The 22,814-nt window shown below is 39.4% G+C and overlaps 3 protein-coding genes across 6 annotated transcripts in view; 2 read left to right on the top strand and 1 right to left on the bottom strand.

The window, feature by feature from the left end:
* Positions 1-2,216: 2,216 nt before the first annotated feature.
* Positions 2,217-7,763, top strand: il1fma (interleukin-1 family member A). The gene is made up of 7 exons (XM_047581292.1): positions 2,217-2,380; positions 2,478-2,596; positions 3,004-3,100; positions 3,504-3,870; positions 5,480-5,611; positions 5,721-5,857; positions 7,377-7,763. The coding sequence occupies exons 1-7, from the start codon at positions 2,369-2,371 to the stop codon at positions 7,593-7,595; spliced, it is 1,083 nt and encodes a 360-aa protein (XP_047437248.1). The 5' UTR covers positions 2,217-2,368; the 3' UTR covers positions 7,596-7,763.
* Positions 7,764-8,106: 343 nt separating this feature from the next.
* Positions 8,107-18,459, bottom strand: ace2 (angiotensin I converting enzyme 2). The gene is made up of 18 exons (XM_047581291.1): positions 18,199-18,459; positions 17,962-18,120; positions 17,753-17,846; positions 16,589-16,732; positions 16,197-16,312; positions 15,994-16,099; positions 15,283-15,380; positions 15,025-15,197; positions 12,829-13,055; positions 11,670-11,814; positions 11,478-11,576; positions 11,018-11,140; positions 10,678-10,856; positions 10,384-10,442; positions 10,189-10,286; positions 9,780-9,893; positions 9,021-9,215; positions 8,107-8,932 (listed from the first exon to the last, which is right to left on the bottom strand). Exons 1-18 carry the CDS (start codon positions 18,385-18,387, stop codon positions 8,833-8,835), a joined length of 2,418 nt encoding a protein of 805 aa, XP_047437247.1. The 5' UTR covers positions 18,388-18,459; the 3' UTR covers positions 8,107-8,832.
* A 3,392-nt stretch (positions 18,460-21,851) lies between these two features.
* nhsb (Nance-Horan syndrome b (congenital cataracts and dental anomalies)) overlaps positions 21,852-22,814 on the top strand; it is a 50,006-nt gene continuing 49,043 nt past the window's right edge. For all 4 annotated transcript variants that reach the window (XM_047580162.1, XM_047580161.1, XM_047580164.1 and 1 more), the window contains exon 1: positions 21,852-22,699. In XM_047580162.1, the coding sequence (XP_047436118.1) occupies positions 22,420-22,699 (280 nt within the window). In that variant the 5' untranslated portion in view covers positions 21,852-22,419. The remainder of the gene's footprint in view (positions 22,700-22,814) is intronic.

Genomic DNA, 22,814 nt, shown 5'->3' with positions numbered 1-22,814 from the left:
CAAATTTAGTAACTTATCCTAGAATGAAAATATCTAACCCTAACCCTAACCCCAAACAAGTTTTACAGGAGCAGGTGGAGACGGCAACAACAACAAAAGTTCAAACCACCGAAAAACAGCTGCTGTCAAATGTCAGACATGAGTGTCAAAGGACCAATGATCACTGATTTAGAGAAGATCAACATAACTCTTCAGTTTATTGGCCATGAAGCAGCTAGCACAGCAAAGACTTCTACTTGTTTTTTTTTTTGTAGATGTTAACAGGATAATATGAACAAAGAGCTTTCTTAATTAAAATATTTTTAATTAAAGAAATGGAAATTTTAAATCACTATCTACAGTTAAGACATAAACATAAGATTTACCGAGGGCCTTTTCAAGTAAAAGAGTCTTTAAGTGCTTTTTAAAAACATCACTTGAATTGAGGCATCGGCTTAAGAGAGGTAATGCATTCCACAGCTTCGGGGCTGCAGAATAAAAAGCTCTATTACCTATATCATCGGCATAGAGATGATACGTTAAACTTTCTGATTCTGTCCGAGGGGAAGTAAGATAAAGAAGGAATAGGATGGGTTCAAGAACAGAGCCCTGAGGAACCCCACATAACATCTCAGCAAATTCAGACAAGATATGGTTCACGGACACACTAAAACTTCTGTCGGAAAGGTAGAAGGAAAACCATTTAATGACTGAACCAGACATCCCAACAACAGTCTATTTATCATAATTTTGTGGTCGACCGTGTCAACGGCTGACGAGAGGTCCAACAGCACCAAAGCAGAACTAAAAAACAGAAAAAAACAGAACAGAACAGAAACTCAACTAAAACCGCTGACCTCAAAGTATCACTGAAGACCTTAAAGCAGTGCAGTTTCTGTGGAGTGCTTTTTGCAGAAACCAGAATTAATCTAAAATCTTATGACTCTGAAAATGCTGACAGTTGTTCAACCACAACTTCTGCTAAAATTTTTGAGATAAAAGCTTTTATGCCATCTCGTTTCACTGTAACTGCAATAATTGCATTGTAACTACAGGTGACGCCAAATCCTCCAGGATTGACATGGTTGAGACTTTAAGCAAACTAGCCGTTAGCTATAGGTGTCCTGGCCATGGCTACATTCCTGTTATGCCTTGTTGCGGGACTTATTTAGTTGTATTAGTAGTACTATAAGGACATGACTTTGCAAACAGGATCTCAAAGTGTCCATCAGTTTCATGATGCACAAGAAAAGAAAGAAAAGAAAACTATTTAAATAAACATATAGTAACTGTGTTTAAATGACAATCTTTAAAAGAACCTTTAAAGCATAGGTCTTCAACTGGGGGTCCACGGCCACTAGTAATGAATCTGAGGAGGTACTGCAGGTGGGTCACATAATCTTTGCCTGATTAGACATTTTTCATATATATATTTGTAATTTGCCCCACAATTTTCCCCACAAATTTGAATGTCTTTAAATATACATTAATATGAAACCTACATATTTTAGAAAAAGGATAAATGGAGGCAGAAGACATTATCTTTCAGTCACACTAGACCTGTCAATCTAAGTGAAGTAAAAAAGAAAATAATATTGGAGTCTCTGTCTTATTTGAATAGCTTAATACTAAATGGACAACGATAATAATAATATTTCATAATAATAAATAGCACGAGGCCGAGTTTAATATAGAACACGTGTAGTAGGTATTGGGTCACTTGTTAATCTCTCCATCAGTTTGGCAAAATGTTCTTGACGAAAGCTCTACGCAATTTTCACTTTCTTTATTTGTCTCCTCAGAAAATAGCGCAACTGAATTCGACCTGAAATTAAGTGATGACAAAATTAGAATTTGTGAAACGGCATTATTACTTCTGTTCCAGGTTGTGTAGTAGTAGTTAATTATAGAAGAAGTCTCCCACTACTCTAGTTTCCATGCCGAAACACTGCAGAAGAGATCACAACATTATTTATTGTAGGCTATTGATTTAACACTGTCACTTTTGTGTAAAATTGAGGAAGTGAGCATCCATTAAATGAGGCATTTCAAACGGTACGGTCACTACTTTATACTTCAGCTCCGTGTGTGACCTAACGTAACATCACTTGCCTGGGAACTGCTATTGTCAAACTCAGAGCTCCCTCAATCTACTATTTCACTTATTTCTGTTCAAGTTCTGTTTTCTAAGAAAACTGTGCACCCTTTTCATCACTCACTTCCACTTTTCACATTTCCCCATTTCTCCCTGGGTCCGTAGGTCCCACTTCCTCTTCTGTTTGTGTTAACGGACTCAAACTTTAAAAGGGTGCTGCTGCTGCTGCTGCTGCTGCTGCTTCCACTGGAGTTCATCGTTGGGCGCAACAAGTAAGCAGATACTAGCAGCAACATGGACACAAAGGTAGGCGACAAAAACGCTGCACAGCATGCGTGTCATAACATTTCCAAAGATACAATTCTTGGTTTATGTTCTTTGATGGTTTATTTCTTAATTTCAGAGCGCTGTTGCTAATGCAGGCGTGATGATTGTACACAACATCCATGAAGGAAAGCACTACTATGAAGTTGAAAATGTGGTGAAGTACAAAAAAAGGGGTCAAGAAAAAATGTTCGTCAGGTATCTGTTCATCTTATTTTGCTTTAAAACCATATTACAGTTTATTACAGTCGTAACAAGGATACGATTAAACACATTGCAGGGCTGCATCACTCCAGTTTAAAGAGGTCCTTTCAGTCTGTCAGTATCTTTTTTTTTTAATGAACATTACAGTAGTAAGCTAGTAAACAGTTAGCTAACCCTTTGTCGTTACTTCCATCTGTTAGTTTTTTAGCATGTGTGCATATGATTTTGACATGGTTTGTCTAATTAACCAGTAAGAGTCAGTTTTAAATTATGAAGTAATCACACTACATATATTTTGAGAGAGCTGCTCTACAACTCATTTATTCTTATTATCACAGTATTTGTTTTAAATCTTTTTGTGACTAAAAGCTCTCAGTAATGTTTTCTGTTTCTTTTCGCAGGAAAGGAGACAAGCTTATGCAGATAAACAACACCGACCTGCAGGACTTGAAGCCTGAGGAGTTGGCACAAACGTTGGCGAACGGTAATGCCATGCTGGTGAGTTCACGTGCTTCCACAGTGTTGCACGCATTTAACATTTCAGCTTAAGAATCATCTGACTTTGTTTCATTTTTCCCGTCTGTGAGGTCACAAAATGCATCTCTACTCAATGCAGGGAAAAAAGACTCAAATAGTGTGTTGCTTCTTTAATCAGTTAGTATACCGTCAATGGATTCTTCAAAAATCAATCAATCAATTTTGGATATTTTTAGTATAATAATGGCAATAATTTATATTTATGGGGCAAGGACCAGTCTTTTTTTGTATATATTTAAGCAGATGTAGGTCTTTCATCTGGTTGTTAAACTCTTCATATGCCGTAAAAGTTTGATATTACACTATTTGACTTTCTTTTTGGTGCTAATTGTTTTGTTTTGTTTTTTATTTATTTGTTATTCAGACTGTGCACAAGGCAGGCAAACTAAGGAATCACACTGTGCATCAGACCCCAGATGAGGACGCCTTACAACCCGTCTCCAGGGAATCCACGGTGCTGAACTTTTGCTGGGAGATGAAAAGGGAGGAAGACTTGGAGGCTGAGCCGGACAAAAACGAGACGGGGGTCACAGAAGAAAACATTTGCGAGGTCACAGAGGAGGAGAGCGGCGAGGGGAGCGATCTCCTTGTCATCAAGATGACGAAAACCAGCATCGCTGTGGTGAGCGGCAGGGGCTGCGACCGCGTAACCCCCTGTCAGGGCTGCCACAACACGGGATGTACCTTGAACGACGTTGTCATGGTGGCAGAATCCAGCACGGTGACTCTCAGTGAGTAAACGCAGCCCTCGGTGTCCTGCCTTCACTTCCATTTCTCGTCAGGTTCTCTCATCCTTTCTGTGGCTGGGAAAAGCAGCTATGTCGTTAATTTGTTCAAGTTTTGCTTTTATTTATTTATTTTTTTCATGCCCCTGCCTGGTGTTAATATAGATGGTCAAATTTCATCAAGACACAGAGACATTCAGTGTCTCAAATTAGGGAAATATAAATTATGAAAGGAGCAGAGAAAAAGTGACAAAAAGTAAATGTTATTCAGACATAGCCCAAAGACCAACAAGCAGAAATAAAGTGAAAGTTTAACAGTCTGACATTTGTGAAGAAAGCTATTTGCGGTCAGTTAATGGGGAAGCTAAGTCAACCGGGGTTGTAGCTGTTAAAATGACCCCATCGGTTGATGTGTTTGGAAATCAAGACACGTCCTCAAACGGGTTCATCAAGCCCAAGACCCAAATCACATTAGATCAAGATGTAATAATAAAACCTCTCTTGCAAATTTAGTCATTTGGAATTTTTACAGTTAGAGAAAAAACTGCAGACTTCAGTTTTTTTTTAAAGTCATGCTCATTGATTTTTTTTCTCCAAAACTTAACACTACAAAGATAGCACCCACGGCAGTATTAAACATAATATAGATTAAAAAAAAAACAAACAAAAAAAACACGTAAAGTATTTTAAAAAGGAGGTTCAAAGAGACAAAAAAGGGCCCACAATACAAGCGCTCAATGCAATTCACTTTCATAATTTTAAGGCCTCTTCTATGTCTGTATTTTTAATGAAATCCAAGAAGTTCTTCCAAAGTTTGTAGAATTCAGATGTCCTTTTTTTTCACAACATAAGTGAGTCTTAAGGTTCCTTAACCAGAGTCTGACAAAAGGGAAAACATCCCTCCAACATAGAGCTAATGAACGTCTGGCCTGAAGCACACAGAGGTCAACCATCTTCTTTTCTTTACTTGATAATGCACAATTCCTGGAATATATACCAAGTATGAACAGGGTACAGAAGAGGAAGAAATCTGAGATATATGACGTACCACAGAGCTCCAGAAAATGTGGACCTCTCTGCAGTCCCACAGACAATAATGAAGGGTGTCCTTGTATATATTGCAGTATATTATCTTCTTGCTTTTCCCTTTCCTGTGTTTGGGGGTTGTGAAGTGTGTATAAAGTTTAAAGATCAAAAGGTCATTTACCAGATGCCAGCTCGTAAAACTAACCAGACGTAAGGACATAAGTTTTGTTTGTGTACGGAGGTTCTTTAGGATGACCATCCTAAATAAGGTGACTGTGGGACCTGAACGAGAGAGGGGATTTGACCATTGGCCAGAAGACTTGTCAGCGGTGATCACTTCTTTCTTCAGCACATCAATATACAACAATATCGCACTTATAACACATAGGTTTCCTACTTCTAATGAAGGCAGCGCAAAGTTAGGAGGTGGTTTCCCAGTAGACCATGAAATATTGATGAAAGAGTCACGTGAGGGCAATAGTAACAATAATAATATTAATAAAATGTCTGACTGTGGAGTAAAATCACATCACCTCTTTTTTCCTTACTAATACATGAACCCACATGCTCTCTGACTATTTGCTTTCAGTTCCACGTGGCGGCGGCGGCGGCAGTCTAAAACAGGAAAAGCTGTCGAACGTTTTGATCGAACACGTGGCCTCGCACCATTACATCAGAGGAATCTGTTCACAGAAGACTCTCTACGCTTCACCCAACCCAGGTGTGTCATCCAGAGCAGCATCAGTCCAATGGGTCACCTGAATGGTGAGTTTTAAACTTTAAAACTGCCGTTATTCTCATTCGCTGGTTTCTTATCCGTTTGTGTTTAGAGAGGATCACCATCTACTACTACAAGTCCAACGTCATGGAGATGGACGTCGGAATGCCAGTGGTCCTAAACATCACTGGCTCCAACTGCTTCCTCCACTGCAGCAAGGATGGAGACAAAGTGCTCTTACAAATGGAGGTAACAACAGTGGACTAATGCGATAATTGCAAGAACAAAATTTTATTTTCATGAACAGTGTGTAACTGCGTGCAACAAAACAAATCAGAGTAACCTGGTTAATATTTCCAACACGTCCATGGCCAGTTTAGAGTCTCTCCTGCAGCCTTTTAATTCATTGAACTACACTAAGTCTATTTTCTCTTTGAGCTCTTTGTCTCTTTCATAATGTCTGTGAATAGTGAAATAGCTTCTTTTTACACCTAGCTTAGACAAATACACATAGTTGGTGGCGTAGTTATGTGATCTCACTATTGTACTCAATTAGGCTACTACCAGGTTTAAAAGATACCTAATGCTAATGAACAATGTACCTTTCTACCATCTAATAGATTAGGTGCCAGCAATGACCACGGTTCACTTGAGAAGCAAAAACTCTTTCTATTTTAGGTGAAACCGACTGAAACGAGGAGATAATTTTGCTGGTATTTCTCCTTGATAAACTTAAACAAGTAGGATGTTGACTGACATATGAATAAACATATCCCCTAAATCAGGGGATGTTTTTCAGGACCAGGAGCCCCAAACTGATGGTAGGGACTCCTCACCTACTATACGTGTTCTATATTAAACTCGGCCTAGTGCTATTTATAAATAAACATTATTATTATCATTTTCATTTTGCATTCAATATTAAGCTATTATACAGGTCCCAATATTAATTTATTTATTTCAAATATGTGAAACGGTTGGGTGACAGATAAAAAAAAAAAATCGCAGATTCTAGTTATAACTTTGAACACAGCTCAATGTAGTACGGACAGTAAATCACCAAGCCACTGTTAGCTTCTCTTCTACTAACACTGCTGCATGCGTCTGGGATTTCACCCGGGGACTGAACAGGCTCTCGGCCATTTTGTGAGGAACCTGACAAGAGCCAGCGTGTTATATGTGGCATCATGATTGGCTCAGCAGCGGTAGGGGCGGGGCCTACTGTGTAGGCTTAGATTGAATGGGCTGGTTGTGACGCTCTGTGTTAAACGGTGCTGTTGAGACTGAATGAGCGAAGTGCTGACTGAAAGATAACGTCTTCTGCCCCCACTTATCCCTTTTTTAAAATATGTTGGATTCATGTTAATGTTTATTTGAAGAAATTTAAATTTGTGGGTGAAAATTAATATATATATATATATTATATATATATCATGATATATATCATGTAAAATGTCTAATCAACCAAAGATTTTGTGAGCCCCCTGCAGTACCTCAGCGGACCTCCTATGCATCCACAACTTTCCTAGCAGCAGCATGGTTGAGGGAGTTATCTTCTTCTTATCAAATCTATCCATGCTCAACCATATATTTTGAGGGGCTACTGATGCAACCAGGGCCTGGGTCGTCCATTAGATACAGATAATTAAAACTTAATGAATGGAAAATGTTTTCCTTTTTTTTTTTTTTTTATTTCATCATCAGTTAATTGACCAGCGTGACTTTTAATATTTACAAGACAGGTGATCCACAACTTTTGTTATTGCAGACATGCGAGAAGAGGAGGCTGCAGCGGATCTCCAAGAGCGACAACACCGCCCTCTCCTACGTCTTCTACATGAAGGCCGACCGGACAAAACAGCGAAGGTTCGAGTCAGCGCTGCACCGCGGGTGGTTCATCAACGTGGTCGACACGGAGTGCGTGGCAATGGCAAACCTGGACGGACAGGCGGAAGACCCGTCGTTCCTCTTCATCATCCGGATGTGATTTTCATTGTCTTCAGACTCGCAGTTCTCTTGTAAATAACGTTTGACATGTAAAGTTCTGCCATTGCAGAAGTGCGTAGATATGTATCATACTTATATTTAGTTAAAATGTGTGTGTGTCCCTGTTTTTGGAGCTTGTTTGCTTAATAAAGTGGTGATTTATTTTTAACTTGCAAAATAATATGAAATGAATAGAATGTTGAGTATGAAAAAAAAAACTTACATAAACTATAAATAGAAGTCCTGTGTATTGATACAAGAATACTGTATATTTTTAATATTTGGAAAATCATTTTAGTCCTAACAGCCTTAGTGGCAATAACACTTTTATCCTTTTTATTATATAATGTCAACAGCTTCTATTTGCATCAGGCCATTTACATTTTACGTGATATAAAAAATATATATTCGTAGCTTTGCTAAATTGTGTATTATGTGTGTTGTAGGTGGAAGTGCTAAATGCCCAGACACTGTCAGCACCAGCATTTGTGTTTTGTTATTTGTTATTATCGTTTTTTTTTTTTTTTTTTTTTTTTTTATTTAAATGCAACATTTCAGTCATGGCCACAGAGAGGCTGCATAAAAGCAGCACTGCCAGTGTGAGACTTTTACATCTCAACATGTAATTTTCGGGTGTGCCTGACAACCTTCAATTTGATATAGTAGAGCAAAAGTATTAAAAAAAATCTAAAAATAAATTAAATAACTTGTCTTCTTCTATCCACAGCAATACAACAAAAGGTGGGAAGGACAATCTGGAAGGAATATCGGAGGATCTGCACCATAAAGCATGCAACTAATACAATTAAATCATTTCCCAGGTGTACTAAGATTCCCGTGCTGCCCTTTTGATAAGAAGTTCAACTACACTTAGTGTGATAGTCTGACTTATTTAACCCTAACCCTAACAAAATAGATACCTAAATACAGGCAATTGCACTTAAAACATCAAAAACGCTCAGAAAATGTATGTTTATATAGCATTTGTTGAACTCTATTACTTATTGTACTACACAGTGTAATATCACTGTTAAACCAGCACACTGTAAGACATGACAGTAAAGCCTGTCCTTTTTGTTTTGAGGGTTATTTTTTCTGTACAATAGCTGTGAGACTCATTACCAAGCTGAAACTTTTACACATGTTCACCTGTGATCAAGTCACAAAAATGAATCCCGAAGCTCCACTTTCTAATTCTCTCTCTCTAGTGACTGTGATCCTGGCGGTCAGCGGCGGGCTCAGAGTCCGGTCTGTTCACCGTCACTGTCGTCATAGGCTTTGTTAACTTCCCCGTCGATACTTGACTCGTAGGGGTTATCGACTTCTGCCTTTGCTTTCCTGCAAACACAAGAAACATCGTTACCCGCGTGCACGCGCCTGATCGTCCACGTCAAAGATTAACAGTCGGTCTCGGGAGCAAACTCACTTTTTGCGCTCTCTGACGCCGGAGACGATGAGGTAGACGCCGCCCAGCACCACGATGCCCATGACCACGCCGAACACCACCAGCCACACCTCGACCGGCTGCTGCACGGGAGGGGACAGAGTCGGCAGGATGCCCTCAAACTCCAGCGTCTTGTCGTCTAGATAGAAGGCATCGTTGATTCGGCCACGGCTTAACCTGGGACGCATATTTAATTGGGTTTATTACTGCTCACACACACTGTTAAAGGTTTTCAGGAATCATAGAGTCATTCAACTCAAATCATCTTATCATCATTATGTTATGAATAACCATACAGAGGCTAACCTATCAGCGCTAAATGTTTACACATTCACCGTTTTAGTGTAGCAGGATAACATTTTCTTATTAGAAGGTCTTTGGACACAAAGCAAAAGTATTCAACTAGTTAAAAAAACATTTCTTTTGTCTGACCGGGTTCTCTTTGTCTACATTCAGGACTCTCGTAAATGAAAATCTGTGGACGTTTTAAATCGTTTTCTTGTCAAACATTCACAGATGAAAGTATCTGATCTGCTGGACAATCACCAAAGAGATTATGATTTATCTTCTGGCTGAACTAGATTTGATGGCCATTTGTGTAATAGTCCATGGATTGTTAATGAATTGCACCCACACACGGAGCTACAGTGTCACCCACAGATGTAGCACAACTTAAACTAATTTGTATTACACTGGCTGTGAACAAATTCACATGTGTGCTGAATGGAGCTCAGGTCTCACCGGATGGCTGCTTCCACCGTGGCCTTTGGGATGTACGTGGTACGGTTTGGGTTAGTGACCGCAATGTAGAAGGAGACTCTGGGCTGTTCGTCATAGGTGATGACGTTCTCTGATCTGAAGGCGCAAACACAGAAAAGCATTCAAATAACCAGGCACGCCAGAGACTCAAATCTGGTTGGCTGATGTAGAAGAACAGTTCATTAAATCCATAAACGTTTTCATTTACATACAGGAAAAAACTGCTGTAAGTCCTCATTATTTATATTACATTATTATGCTATTATGTTACTGATTCAGCTCGACTGAGCTCAAATTTCCTGGACTAAAATGAGTTTGACACACCAACAAAACTAGCTAAGAGTGGGACATATAATAAAAAGTGTCTCTGAGGATGAAGCTGGATACTGACGTGAACTCGAGGGTCTTGTTCTCCTGGCTGTAGTACTGCCTCATAGCGTAAGCAATGTTGGCCTTGAACAGGAACAGCTCACTGGGATTCCAGGCATACTAAAAAAACAAAAAAAACACACGTATCAGTACATTAATATCTGTAGCTTGTTATTTCAGGTGCAATAAGACTAATAGTGATATTAATAATACTCACAGCGTTTTCGCCCATGGCAGCCTTTAAACTCAGTCTCACTTTGATACCATATGGTGGCTCTGTTAAATAAAAAGTTAATGAATTACAATTTTTTATTTTGTTTCTTATTCTGTTTGAATAAATCTTTAAAAAACATGGAGCATTAAATGTGTTCTTCTGTTGTGTCTGTAACTTGTTTTTAAGCTATATAAATAAAATGTATTATTATTATTACTTTTATACTAAACTGACCCTAAAGCAGTAATTAAGAACAATCATTTCAGCAATAACAATGGGAGTATCCTTCATACTCACGCGAGAGACCTGTTGTCTTCCATCCCACCATCCTGTTGTGTTTCTGGTTCTCTACCTTCAACCAGTCATAAAGTTTTTGGAAATAGTCCAGAAGGGGGCCTGCATCCATCTTACTGCCACCGGAGATCGTATGCAAAGCCCTGGTCCAGGACTGGGACCTTCCCAGCTCCAACATATTCCTAGCGGAAATAATGAATTGTGATGTAGATTACTGTATGTGCATCCTGAAATAAACAGGAAACTTATTCTGTTTTGATACTTAAATTGTCGGATACATTTTAAACTTATTGATTAACAACGAGTCATCAGCTTTGGAAGAGGGACAGGGGGTCGTGCATACCTCAGCTTGGTCCCTGCTTCTTTGGAACCAGTGATGTCACATGTAGACAAGGCACCTTTGTGCTGTGCTGCTTCACACAGCGCTTTTTGGAACTGGAACTGGTAGATGGTTCTTGTGAAGTATCTGCAGCAACAAACACACATGCTTTACAGCAAACCACAGCAACTATTTTCCTCCTATTATACGAAATCTCTAAAAATCCAACTTTGGCACCTTGAAATGTAAAACTCAAACACATTCAAAGCACGTCTTTCAACAAAAGTATCCACTGAGAGCCAGTGGGTTTGTTTGTTCTACTAATTTGAAACTAATGCTTGAAATTAACAAAGAAACTCCACAACTAAGGCCTGCAAAAATGTACTAAAATATGGAGAACTGACGACCCATTCTACCGAAATACAGAACCAGAATTAGGATGCTTTTATTTCCTCGAAGAGCAGTTTGACGGAAGCACTCTCACCTAATGAACGAGTAGTCTCCAGATACATGGAACAGAGCCGGGGGGTCACAGTAAGTCTCATCTCTTGGGAACGGCTCCGCCACCCCGACCAGGTCCCTCCTGTTAAGGCAGCACGGAATCAACACCAGCTCAACCTCTGGCATTTACATATTGTCTAATTTACAGATGAATCACATATCGGCCTCGGCTTACTTCATCTCCCACCAGCGCTGCATCCATTTGTCTTTGGTGATGTTGCCTGCAAACACCTGCCACCTCCATTCCTCCAGCATGTAGGTGAAGGGCAACGTGGCCACAATAGTGAGGGCCTGTTTGAGCAGGAAGTTGATTTCCGTTTCTGAAAGGCAATAAAACAGGCATTATATGACACAGGCGGTAAACAGCCAGGAAACTGTTTTTGTTCAGTGGACTATTGCTTCAGTTATCAGTGTTTCACTCTCCCATTTGTGGCGCCTACACATTTTACGTCAAAGACTGTAAATAAATGACAGACAGCTGGCAGTTATGGCAACCAGGCATAACATTATGACCTAATATTGTGTAGGTCTCCCTTGTACCAATGTTGTTTGTGGTGTCCTTTGGGGAGGGGCCTCTGTGGATCATCACACAGATACTTGATCAGTTTGCAATCTAGTGAATTTGGAGGCCAGGTCAACACCTTGTGCTGTTTAAAATGTTTTTGTGTGTGTGTGTGACCGTGTCAGGCTGTATCCTTCTGGGGATGGCTGCACTATCATGGAGTATTATTGCTATGGGGTGGGGGTGCCTGGTCTGGTCTAGTTGGGTGGTACATGTCTAAGTAACATCCACATGAATGAATGTCAGTTCCAAACGTTTCCTATTAGAACACTGTGTTGTCACAAGATGGTCAAAGTTATTTACTTCTTCCGTCAGTGTTCGTAATATTATGCCTGATCAGTGCATGTATCCTGTATGTGAGGGCAGAAACGCTCACAAAATTTTCATATGGAACAACGTTTCAGAATAAATATGTTTAAATTCACACGGTAGCCTGAAAGGAAGTAAAGCTAAAACTTAAAATAACTTTAAACATGTCTGGTTTTAGCAGCTAAATGCTCCAATATATTTACTTGCGTTTGCGTTTGTGTGACTTTCTGTGCTAAACTAACAGTGGACAGCGTAGTGTTAGAGATTCTTGCTGGAAATTATGCTGAAAGTTTGGGGCCCAAACCAACAAGATGCTAAAATGCTACAGGAACCACAAAGTCAGGTAGACTCATCACCGTGAGAAACAATTTTCACACATGTTGGTATTATAAATGGTCTGATCACAGCAGCTCTAAGTGAATCGGTTCCTCTGTGGTTTGGTAATTTTGTAAGTCAGTAGTACCATTATTATAAATAAAGTCTGCGGGCAGGAGCTCCAGGGCCTGCAGGTGTTTGGGTGTTGCAGCGGAGAGGGACATGATTTCCCCGACAGCCTCGTGGAAACCCTCGTTGGCGCCGTCCCTCAGAAGGTAAGACAGGTTGCGGTAAGCCATCTGGTACTGGTTGTGACCCATTTCATGGTGCACCGTCAGGAAGTCATCCATGTTGACCTTGGTGCACATTTTGATCCTGAAGTCATCACAGGAGAAACGTTGACGTTAGCAGTTTCATCGTGATTTCGTAATATCGTAATCAGATATGCTGTACTTATATTGCAATGAGGGCAATTATGTGTTCCTGATAAGTTGGATGTAACAAACGCTGACACCCATGTTTGACAAAAATAAATATATATAATATTTTATAGAGATGTGAAGCGACATGATTTCATGCCAACTAGACACAGCATTTCAGTCATTTTAACTAGGGCTGTCAAAATTAACGCAGATGAATCCATCGTCACGATTAATCTGATCAAAGATTTTAACGCAATTAACACATGTGCAGCGCAGAATCACTCTAAAAGTCTAAAAGGCAGTTTGTCCATGTAGAGTTACTGTCACACAAAGAACCAACCAATAAAGACGGAAGATGCTAAACAGCACGTTGGCCCTCTCCATGGGAAATTTGAGTATAAAAAAATAACACAAGGAGGAACAGTCAACCAACATAAAGTATTATGAACACTCTGCAGGAAGGAGTTTTCTTTAACACCAAAACACTTCCAGCTTAAAATATCACATTAATGCGAAGCATATATTAGTCAGGGTTTCTGGTAGAACTTCTGCTAATGTGTCACCAGCGTGAGACAAACCAAGACTAAGATGAGACAAGATTCCTGGAACCACTGTTCCCTGTAAGAGACTGTTCTGAGTTGCAAGCATCGTTGTAAATAAGAAGCGGTCAGCTCTCCTCTCAGGTAGTGTCAACATGTTAGTATGTCTTGTCTTGAAAGAGGAGTAACAGGGCCACATTAATGCGGATAAATGTTTGTTTAACAGAGATAAAAAAGCTGTTTTGTTGAAACTGCTGACAGTGTTTAATAAACACGTTAAGTTCAGACACATGTATTCCCTTCCTTTTTGAATCTGTTTTCTCATGAAAAATTAAACATGATTAATATAGATTAAAAATTATTGCTATGTAATCGCGATTAATCGAAATCAATCCACAGGGTTGCTGTAGATTAATTTTGATTAATCATGAGTGAAAATTATTAAAAATTTTGATATGTTTGACTAATTTTAACTCAAATTAACATAACAGAAAGTACAATTTTACATTTTGACAAAACTTTGTCCCCGTAGGCCAGGGATTTTAGTTAGTTTTAGTTCGACCCAATTTAATGTTAAGTGGGTCGGACCAGTAAGATAACAGAACAATAATCTATGAGTAATAACAACTACAGATTTTTTTCTATTTGTTTTAGTGGACAGAAAAAATAGGTCACATTTAATAAACTATCCTTCAAAAAAAAATTGCTTAAGAAAAATAAGTGCAATTTGGGTACATTGCTGTCTGCTCTGTGGTCCTGGGTCTCAGTGTTGTGTTCTGTCCACTTCTCTGACTAAAGTTAGGGGTAGAAGTTATTTTCATTGATAAAATGCCTTGTCTTCAATGTAATATTGTCACTTTGCAAAGTCGGGCCACATTAGGCCCTCTGGTGGGAAGCTTTTGGCCCGAGGGCCGTATGTTTTACATCAGTGCTGTAGGCAAACTTTCAAAACAGTCAGTGCTGGTGTAATTTAATAATATTTTACAACCAAGACTTTGATCAGCAGAAAAACAATGAGTCAGAGCTTAATCAACATCACTGTCCCAGTACATTCATATTTATGACTCGCGTAAATATGACACAATTGCCCCCATGAAGTGTGTTAGTGAGTGTGTATGTGTGCATGCACATGCGTGTGTGATTGTGCTCACATGTGTCTGCATGTGTGTATACGGAGGGTGGTAGGGTGTCCTTGATTTTGTTTGTTTTATTCCTGTGAAGCGCTTCGGGTTGCATTTCTTTGTAAGAAAAGTGCTATATAAATAAAGTTTTATTTGATTTGATTTTATCTTATCAACACAGCACAAACTAATCAGATAGAAACCCAGTCAACCTTGGCTAGGCATGTGTGCATGGGTGAATAAGTGTGTGGCTTCGTCCCACCTGAAGTCTTTACTATTTCCCATGTCCCAGGCTGTGGGGTGGCAGACCACCTTGCGTCCATCATTGGGCTTCACCATCATTGAGTTACTCCAGAAGTTGTCAAACATCTTGTACAGACCCACAGACATGAAGAATTTCTCGGCTTCCTTGAAAAACCGTTCCTCGTGCCAATCCTGGAGTTTGGAAAAAGGATTTCAGTATTTTAATATCGCATATAGGCATTTTGGTTTATGTTAGCAACAGAAAGTCTTAACGCACCTGCTCCACCATAGTGCTGCTGACATCGATATCTGGTTGTTCAGGGTAGGGAACTGATAGAGGGTACAGGTTTGTCCAGAATCTTCCCCACATGTCACCTGAACAACAGAAAGGCACATTAATTAGGCTGAACCCAGAAGTTCTGGTTTAAAGCCATACAGCATATCCACTGCATTACATGTATTTCAGTTATTTTTGTAAGTGGTAGGGCTGAGGTCTGAACAACAGAGGGAGACATATTTCAGTTCTGGACTTCAGATTTGAACGAACACACATCTTTCTGCTTCTAGTCCACAGCTGAATTATTACAGAGTTACATGTTGTAAAATAAGCTCTAAGTATAAAGACATTATGTATATGTGGCAGATCAGTTATTACTGGGGCCTCTCACCACCTGATCAAGTAAAGCCCTCATACCACCTTAACCCGGATGATGCACACAAAAGGTGGGGAATGCAAAATACAACTCATAGCGAAGATATATTGATAACAACGCATAACAAAATGGGAAAAAAAATAAAAAATAAAAAAATAGAGCTGAGAAAAAGCAATATATGGGCTCCTGTCTGAGATATGAGAAAGCTAAATTGAATAAAAAAAGGTTAAATAATAACCATAAAACACATAATGGAATAATAAAAAGAATGACATAAATCACTGGGCTGTTTGACGCCTCTGACAGAATTTATTATTAGTTTTGAACAAACATACCCAACAGGTGGGCTGGCAGAGGTCCGTTTGCTTCAATGTGGTTTGGGTAGACCTCCATGAGCTTGGCTCTCACATAGGCATGCAGCTCTTTGTATAAAGGCATGATCTGCAAAGAAAGAAAGAAAGAAAAAAACCATCAGTAACAAACTCACAAATGCACTGCGACATACGTAATAAAGCCAAATCCACTACTGAGGACTTACTTGTTTGTATATTGAACGGACGTCATTCATCAGGTCATCCCTGGTGTACTTGAACTCACCATCCTCCCCGATGGTCTCATAGTTATATCTCCAGTAAGCGCCATAGTCTTCAAAGCCTGTGCATGTAAGTGTGTGAAAAAAAGGCAAGAGAGACAGACAAGAAAAACAAGCTTTAGTTTTTAGTACAATTCACCTGAGACAGTTTTACAGTCACAAACATCACGTTAGGCCTTGGAGGCCACTGACTATCAGACGTTCTTGGGAGGGTCACGTTATCTCTATCAGACATTATCTTTCTTCCTCAGTAAACATGTAGTCTGAGCCGGAGGCCGTCTGTGACACTGTCATTCACAAACTGAAAAAAAAGTTGTTAGAAGTGAAGAGCTGGTCACCGTTCAGTTTGGCAGCCTCGTTCTTCAGATCCACGTAGTCTTCGTACAGGGGCCTCATCTTCTGCCCCACCTGTTGCCTCCAGCCCTCCCACACGTGCAGGCGCTCATAGTAGTCTCGGCTGTGGGACATCACGTGCTCCAGGCCTGCAAACGGAAAGAAAGCTGCCGAGTCAGAGACGGAGCAGATGCTACACTTTTCCTCTTTCATCAAAATATGAACAAATATTATATATATATATATATATAAAAAAGCCATTCTACTTGTTCTGTGTTATAACAGATTTAAATTCATTACATATATTTAACATTTTACTTTTATTACAGCTTTAGTTTTTACTTCAAGTGTTTATAAGCACAACAGTGTGCGCTCTTTTAGATTATTCATTTGTCCTGTACACATTTTTGATTATTGAAGTTTGTTTTGAATATGAAGACAAAAAACATACACTATAAAATAAGACAAAACATTTAAAGATAAGATATAGAATACATATTCAAAAAGGAGTGGGAGGAAGAATAACTTAGCCCTCAAGGCTGCTAGATGTGATACCTGATACTTACAGATAAATTCCCTAAAGTATTGCTTTGTGCGTAAATACATAAAAATGTGTGTGAGGATAGTGAAGATAGTTTTAAGTCCTACTAAACCTGATGTATCAACAGTTATCAATGAGTAATATGTTGCTGAACAGACAATTAACACTAATGTGCCAACAAATAATTATCATTACACTGAGTCAAACTCATTAAGGTGATACTCACTACTGATATAGAGGTAGGCAGGTTAATGAAATGTTTCTATATTCTCTTGTTTATTGTGAAATCTTGGAACATTTTACACATTTGGTGTTAAAAGAAATATTTATTTAAAAAAGGAAAAGACCAGTTTTTATTAGACAAACTAACAACTCATAAACACGTTGTTTTTTCAAACAGTACATTTGTCCAAAGTGACTTGAACTTGAAGCATTAAATGGAAATAAATGGAAGAGTGAGTTCCTCAAATACTTTAAATGCTTATTTGTTACTTTCTACCACTGAAAAAAATATAAGATTCAGTATTTTACACATGTTTAGTAGTGTAAAAACTAGTAAAGGTTCCCTCTACTCAGTGAGCGTGTTAAAAACAAACTTCTTTATCTGACAGTTGTTAACAAATCGTACCTGGCTCCAAAGTCTGGCAGTTAGAGGGATCGTCCATCATACACACCGTCGCCGTGCTGTAGATTGTGCTCATCTCGCTCATCACCTTACTCAGCTACAAGAGACGCAGGTCGCAGAAGACGAGTGTCAGACCTTAGCAACTTTCACAAGCATTAAAGGAACATATTTTGAGACGGTCTTAATGGAGCGCGACCTAGAAACAGTCTTACGTGTCCGGCTTTGTCGGGGCTCAGAGCTCCAGAGCCTTTGTCTTGCAAGGAGATGAGCTGTAATATGATTTCTGGGTCTCTGATCTCGTTGATGTTAAACTTCTGAGATTCTTCCGACATCTGGGAGTAGAAGACGCCCCAACGCTGCCCCTCTTCTGACTGCACAACAAAAACATCAACACGTCAGCCAAACTCTTCAGTCAATACATGGTCAGTGTTTCGGATCCGAATGCTTACCACTTTGTCTGAGTTATGGTCTGTGATGTTGGTGTTGTATGCCCATGATGCCAGGGAATACTGGTACATAATCTCAGAGGCATTGGTACTGAATCTTTGCAGAAACTCCCTCGCCCTGGTCTCCACATCTGACTGGGCAGAGACAGCGCAGGTCGCGGCCAGCAACGTTAAAAGAATCCTCAAAGACATCGTAGATGCTTCAGCTTCAGAGGCAAACTGAGGAGGAGACGCGCTGGGCTCTGTTATACACTTTCAACAACCCTCCCGTGCTGCCTTGGCCTTTGGACGGCAGAGCCATAACCCGAGGGTGTATCCGAGTTTTCATTTACAGATAGGATGTTTCACACGACACTGGCACTTTGATAAATTGCAAGTAGAGATACAGAGTCGGCTAAATTGACCTGTGGTGGGTTGTTTCTTCTTGGACAGATTGTTAAAATGAAACATCCAAATAAAACTCTTACAGTACCAAGCGACACAGGACAACTTAAATTACAATGAGAATCAAGTGTTTATCTATTTTATGAGTCCTCACTAAAAGTTCTCAAAAGCACAAGCAATAAAATGGAAGAGGTTGCCTCCATTAAGTTGTTTTTGAATGAACTTGAGTATTTCTTTGCTCACTTGCTTTTTAAGAAGCTCTGATTTGATTTGATTTGATTTGTCTCAAACAAGCACAAGCATCAACACAAACAGCAATTGAGAAGAGGAGGCAAAAAAAAAGGCAAACTGTGACAAAGTGCAAGTTGGAGGTTACATTGTCACATAACCTAAAGATCCACGAACTTCAGTCTTTTTAATCTTTAAACATTCAACTTCGATATGAAACAGAACCCGGATTATAAACGTACTAATAAAGTAAAATCCTTTAAAAAAAATATTTAATCTAGTCTAGTTCATGATAACTCACCAAAAGTTTACTTTAAAATTTTTTAATTTAATACACATTTTTATGTCTTTTTGTCCAGTTTATTCCACAGTCACACACCACAAACAGAAATGCACTTACTTTTCAGAGTTAAATGGATGGCAGGCTGTTTAAAATTACGATTTCCTCTTAAATTGTATTTTACCTCTCCGACCGTGAACATCATTTGGATGTTGCTTGGTAACAAGTCATTCCAGGCTTTAAACAAAATCTGGCCCCTTTTAAATTTAATTAGGTCCCAGATCTTTAAAATACCGGATTTTTTTTTTTTTTACGAACAAAGCATTTTAAGAACAAAGGATTCGTCATATAAAGTAACATTGCCACTGGTATTAATAGAACAACTGAAATACAGTCAGAGACTCCAAAAAGCAAAGTAATAGAGATGTTTTGTTTATGTGCACTTGCAGCCATGTTTTTAGCTGAGATTCGACGAGAAAACATGAAACTTCAAATGAGTCTCTAACCTGTTTATCTATTCCCAGGATTAAAATGTGCTGTCATCCACTGTCGGGCCCTAAATGCTGATAGGAAATCTGCCACGAGGGCAAAGGTTGTCATTTACATTTACTACCCACAGCAAAGCTTGTTTAATACTCATTTTGCACACTCTGCTATAAACCGATCAATTATCTACTAAAATGTCAATAAAATGAACCACAACTGTTATTGTATCTACAGCAGCGCCATAAAATCAGCCCTTAGGCCCTAATCTTAGGCTGACACTGTATTTTTTAAGGAAAGCTTACTTTGAAAATTAACTGTGCTTTCGGAACAATAATTTTATTGATATATAGATGTATATCTCTCTCTCTCTTTTTTTTTTTTTTTTTTAATCAGGGAATCAAGTGTGCTTGTTTTAAATTCCTGGGAACATTAACTGGGTGCTGCAACAGCGCCTTCCTGTGGAAGCTGTTGGTATCACAATGCTCATTACATAACGCGTCCATCTCCCTGTTAAAGATTACTGACTGTATTGTGTCCCTTTGGCAGTTATGCACAATTTGTGTTCCCATTAAAAAAAAAAAAAAAAAAAAAAAAAAGTTGTTTAATGTGCCACTGTATTCCGATCAGACATAACATTATGACCACCTCCCTGAAATTACTCATTAGAGAATGTATTTGGGTTATCTGAGGGTGGGATCTAGTGAATTTGGAGACCAGGTTAACACCTTGTACTGCAGCTTTTCATGTTTTCTTATTTTCTTTTTTTTGGTTGTTCATAAACCATTTGTGTGTCATTGCTATCGGGTCGGGGTGCCTGGTCTGGTCCAGGTGGGTGGTACATGTCTAAGTAACATAATGCCAGGTCTAAAAGTTTCCCAGCAGAACACTGAAGTATTACAAGATGGTCAAAGTTATTTACTTCCCCTGTCAGTGGTCATAATGTTGTGGCTGATACATGCATTTTGAAGGCAGCATTTTTTTTTTTTTTTTTAGAGCTCAACTTACAGTTTGGTGGGAAAACCTTGTTAAAACATTCAGAAAATTACAGAAATAATAATATAAAATAATGATAATCATAAAGTTCGCTGACTGACAACAGCTGCATGAGTTATAAAGCTGTCGTGCGGAAAGAACCTTAACAGTCATTGTCACTATTTAGGTTTGACACTGAGGAAAATGTTCAACAAACACAACAGCCGTGGCATACCTAAACCGATCACCTTGACTCACATTAATAATAAAGCGTACACTGGATGAAAATGTTTAGGCTAAGGAAAGACTGTGGCTCATTATGAAGGATCACTGCGTGGGTTATCACCCGTTACCATCCAGAGGGATGTGTGTGCTGCACGTTTGTCTCCTTGTCAGCTCAGAATGAGGCCCGTGACAGGTTACTGTCAATCTGCACTGCCTCAAATTTGCTGCAACAGCAAGTTTACTGCAGACATGTCTATATACAGACTGAGCCTAGAGGCTACAGGCTAATCACTGTGAATGAAACAGACAACAGCCAGGCTTAGGATCCTGAAAACTCACAATCAGCAAAAAACAAAAACAAAACAAAAAAAAAAATGGACAGAGTTCAGTTACAGTATAGGCTCCCGCTGCACGGGTAACTTTTCCGACAAGTGTATAGTTTGGCTATTTAGATCCTCAGTGTTTTACTACTTTGTGTTATATGCTACATTCAATTTTATATACACTGTTTAATTTTTCATTCGTTTATTTACATTCATGGATTTTTTCTTTTTCTTTGTTCATTCTGCTTTTGTGTGAGAAACAAAGGATAGATAGATAGATAGATACATGATGGACACATAAACAGATCATCAATTAGAGACAGCAATAATATATATATATTAAAAACTTCACATTAACATAATTAATACCGTCACTATGCTAGTTTCGTGATATAGGAGAAATTTAACTATTGACCGTAAGTAAAGTTAGTTCACTATAAAATAATATCCATGGATCCCTTGATAAAGTTATTCGTATTATTATTTTTAATATAAACCGTTGTCTATCAGAAGCACACACTTTTGTCGGACCAAAATATCTGGTTATAAACTTCTCTTCTGTCAGTATGTTCTGACATGATGATGATTTTCATGGCCGTTCCCTTCCCACACACATCCACGTCTCCGGGTTTTATCTCAGTCTTCTCTCCCATCCTCTCAACCTGCACATTCTTCAGGCCACAGAGCCAGGCTACGTCAAATCCCAGAAAGACACCCACCGCAAGGCCGGAAAAGCAGGGACATGCCTAAATAATAAAACAATAAAGAGTGCAGCTCGGTTACTCAACAACATGTCTGCATTTAATGCCAGGTCACTTCAACGAATTCTCCGCTAGTGTTTATGTTTTTGTCCATGTCTATGCTTTGTAGCTTTACTAATTTACGCACACTCTCCTCCATTCTTTCCCTGCTTTAATAATGCTTCTCGACACCTTTTTTCTTATTTTGAAAGGTTGGAGGGGCATTTCCTTTTCATCGTGGCTGTCTTGACGCGGCACGGAGGCAAACCCATGATCGCAGACTCAACACGCATCCTCACACCACTGACCTGGGCTTCGCTGTGTCCTGCATGTGTGTGCATGTGTGTGCGTGTGTGAGCGGGAGAGTGAGTGATCCCCAGAAACCAGCAGCAGGATGGAGGATCTCAAGGAGAATCTGGGAACTTTGGATTGACGCCCGGGGATAACGCGCGGTCGGCCCGAAACGCATCGGACTTCTCGTGGATTTATATATTTGGATGTTGTCTGTTTCCCCCTTTTACCTTTTTCTCCTAGGCAGTGGGAATTTACACTTGGCTTACAACCCCAGTTATTTTTGGCGTGCAAAATGCCATTCGCCAAAAGGATTGTGGAGCCGCAGCTTCTGTGCAGGCACCAGATCCCCAACGATGAAGGTCTGCTTTTCGAGGACCTGTGTGCCATCAGTAATGTGGTTCTTTCCCGGACCTTGCGACAGCTCTCCGACCTGGCCCGGCACGCCTGCTCCTTATTTCAGGAGCTGGAAAACGACATCATTAACACCAACCAGCGGGTCTGGGTCCTCCAGAACAAAATAGGCCAGATACAGCAGACTGCCAGTGCCCTAGACCCCAAAAAGGAGGCAGTGCGTAAGTAGACCACCACAAGTGTGTATACCACCAATATTAAAATAATAATAATAATAACATTAATTCATCGTATGCTTTAAACCTGAGAGGTGTGCGGTTTTATCCATTCACACCA

The sequence above is a fragment of the Mugil cephalus genome, chromosome 3 (genome assembly GCF_022458985.1).
Source record: "Mugil cephalus isolate CIBA_MC_2020 chromosome 3, CIBA_Mcephalus_1.1, whole genome shotgun sequence".
Lineage (NCBI taxonomy): Eukaryota > Metazoa > Chordata > Actinopteri > Mugiliformes > Mugilidae > Mugil > Mugil cephalus.
The sequence above is the reverse complement of the archived record's forward strand: the minus strand, read 5'-3'. Positions and strand labels throughout refer to the sequence as shown.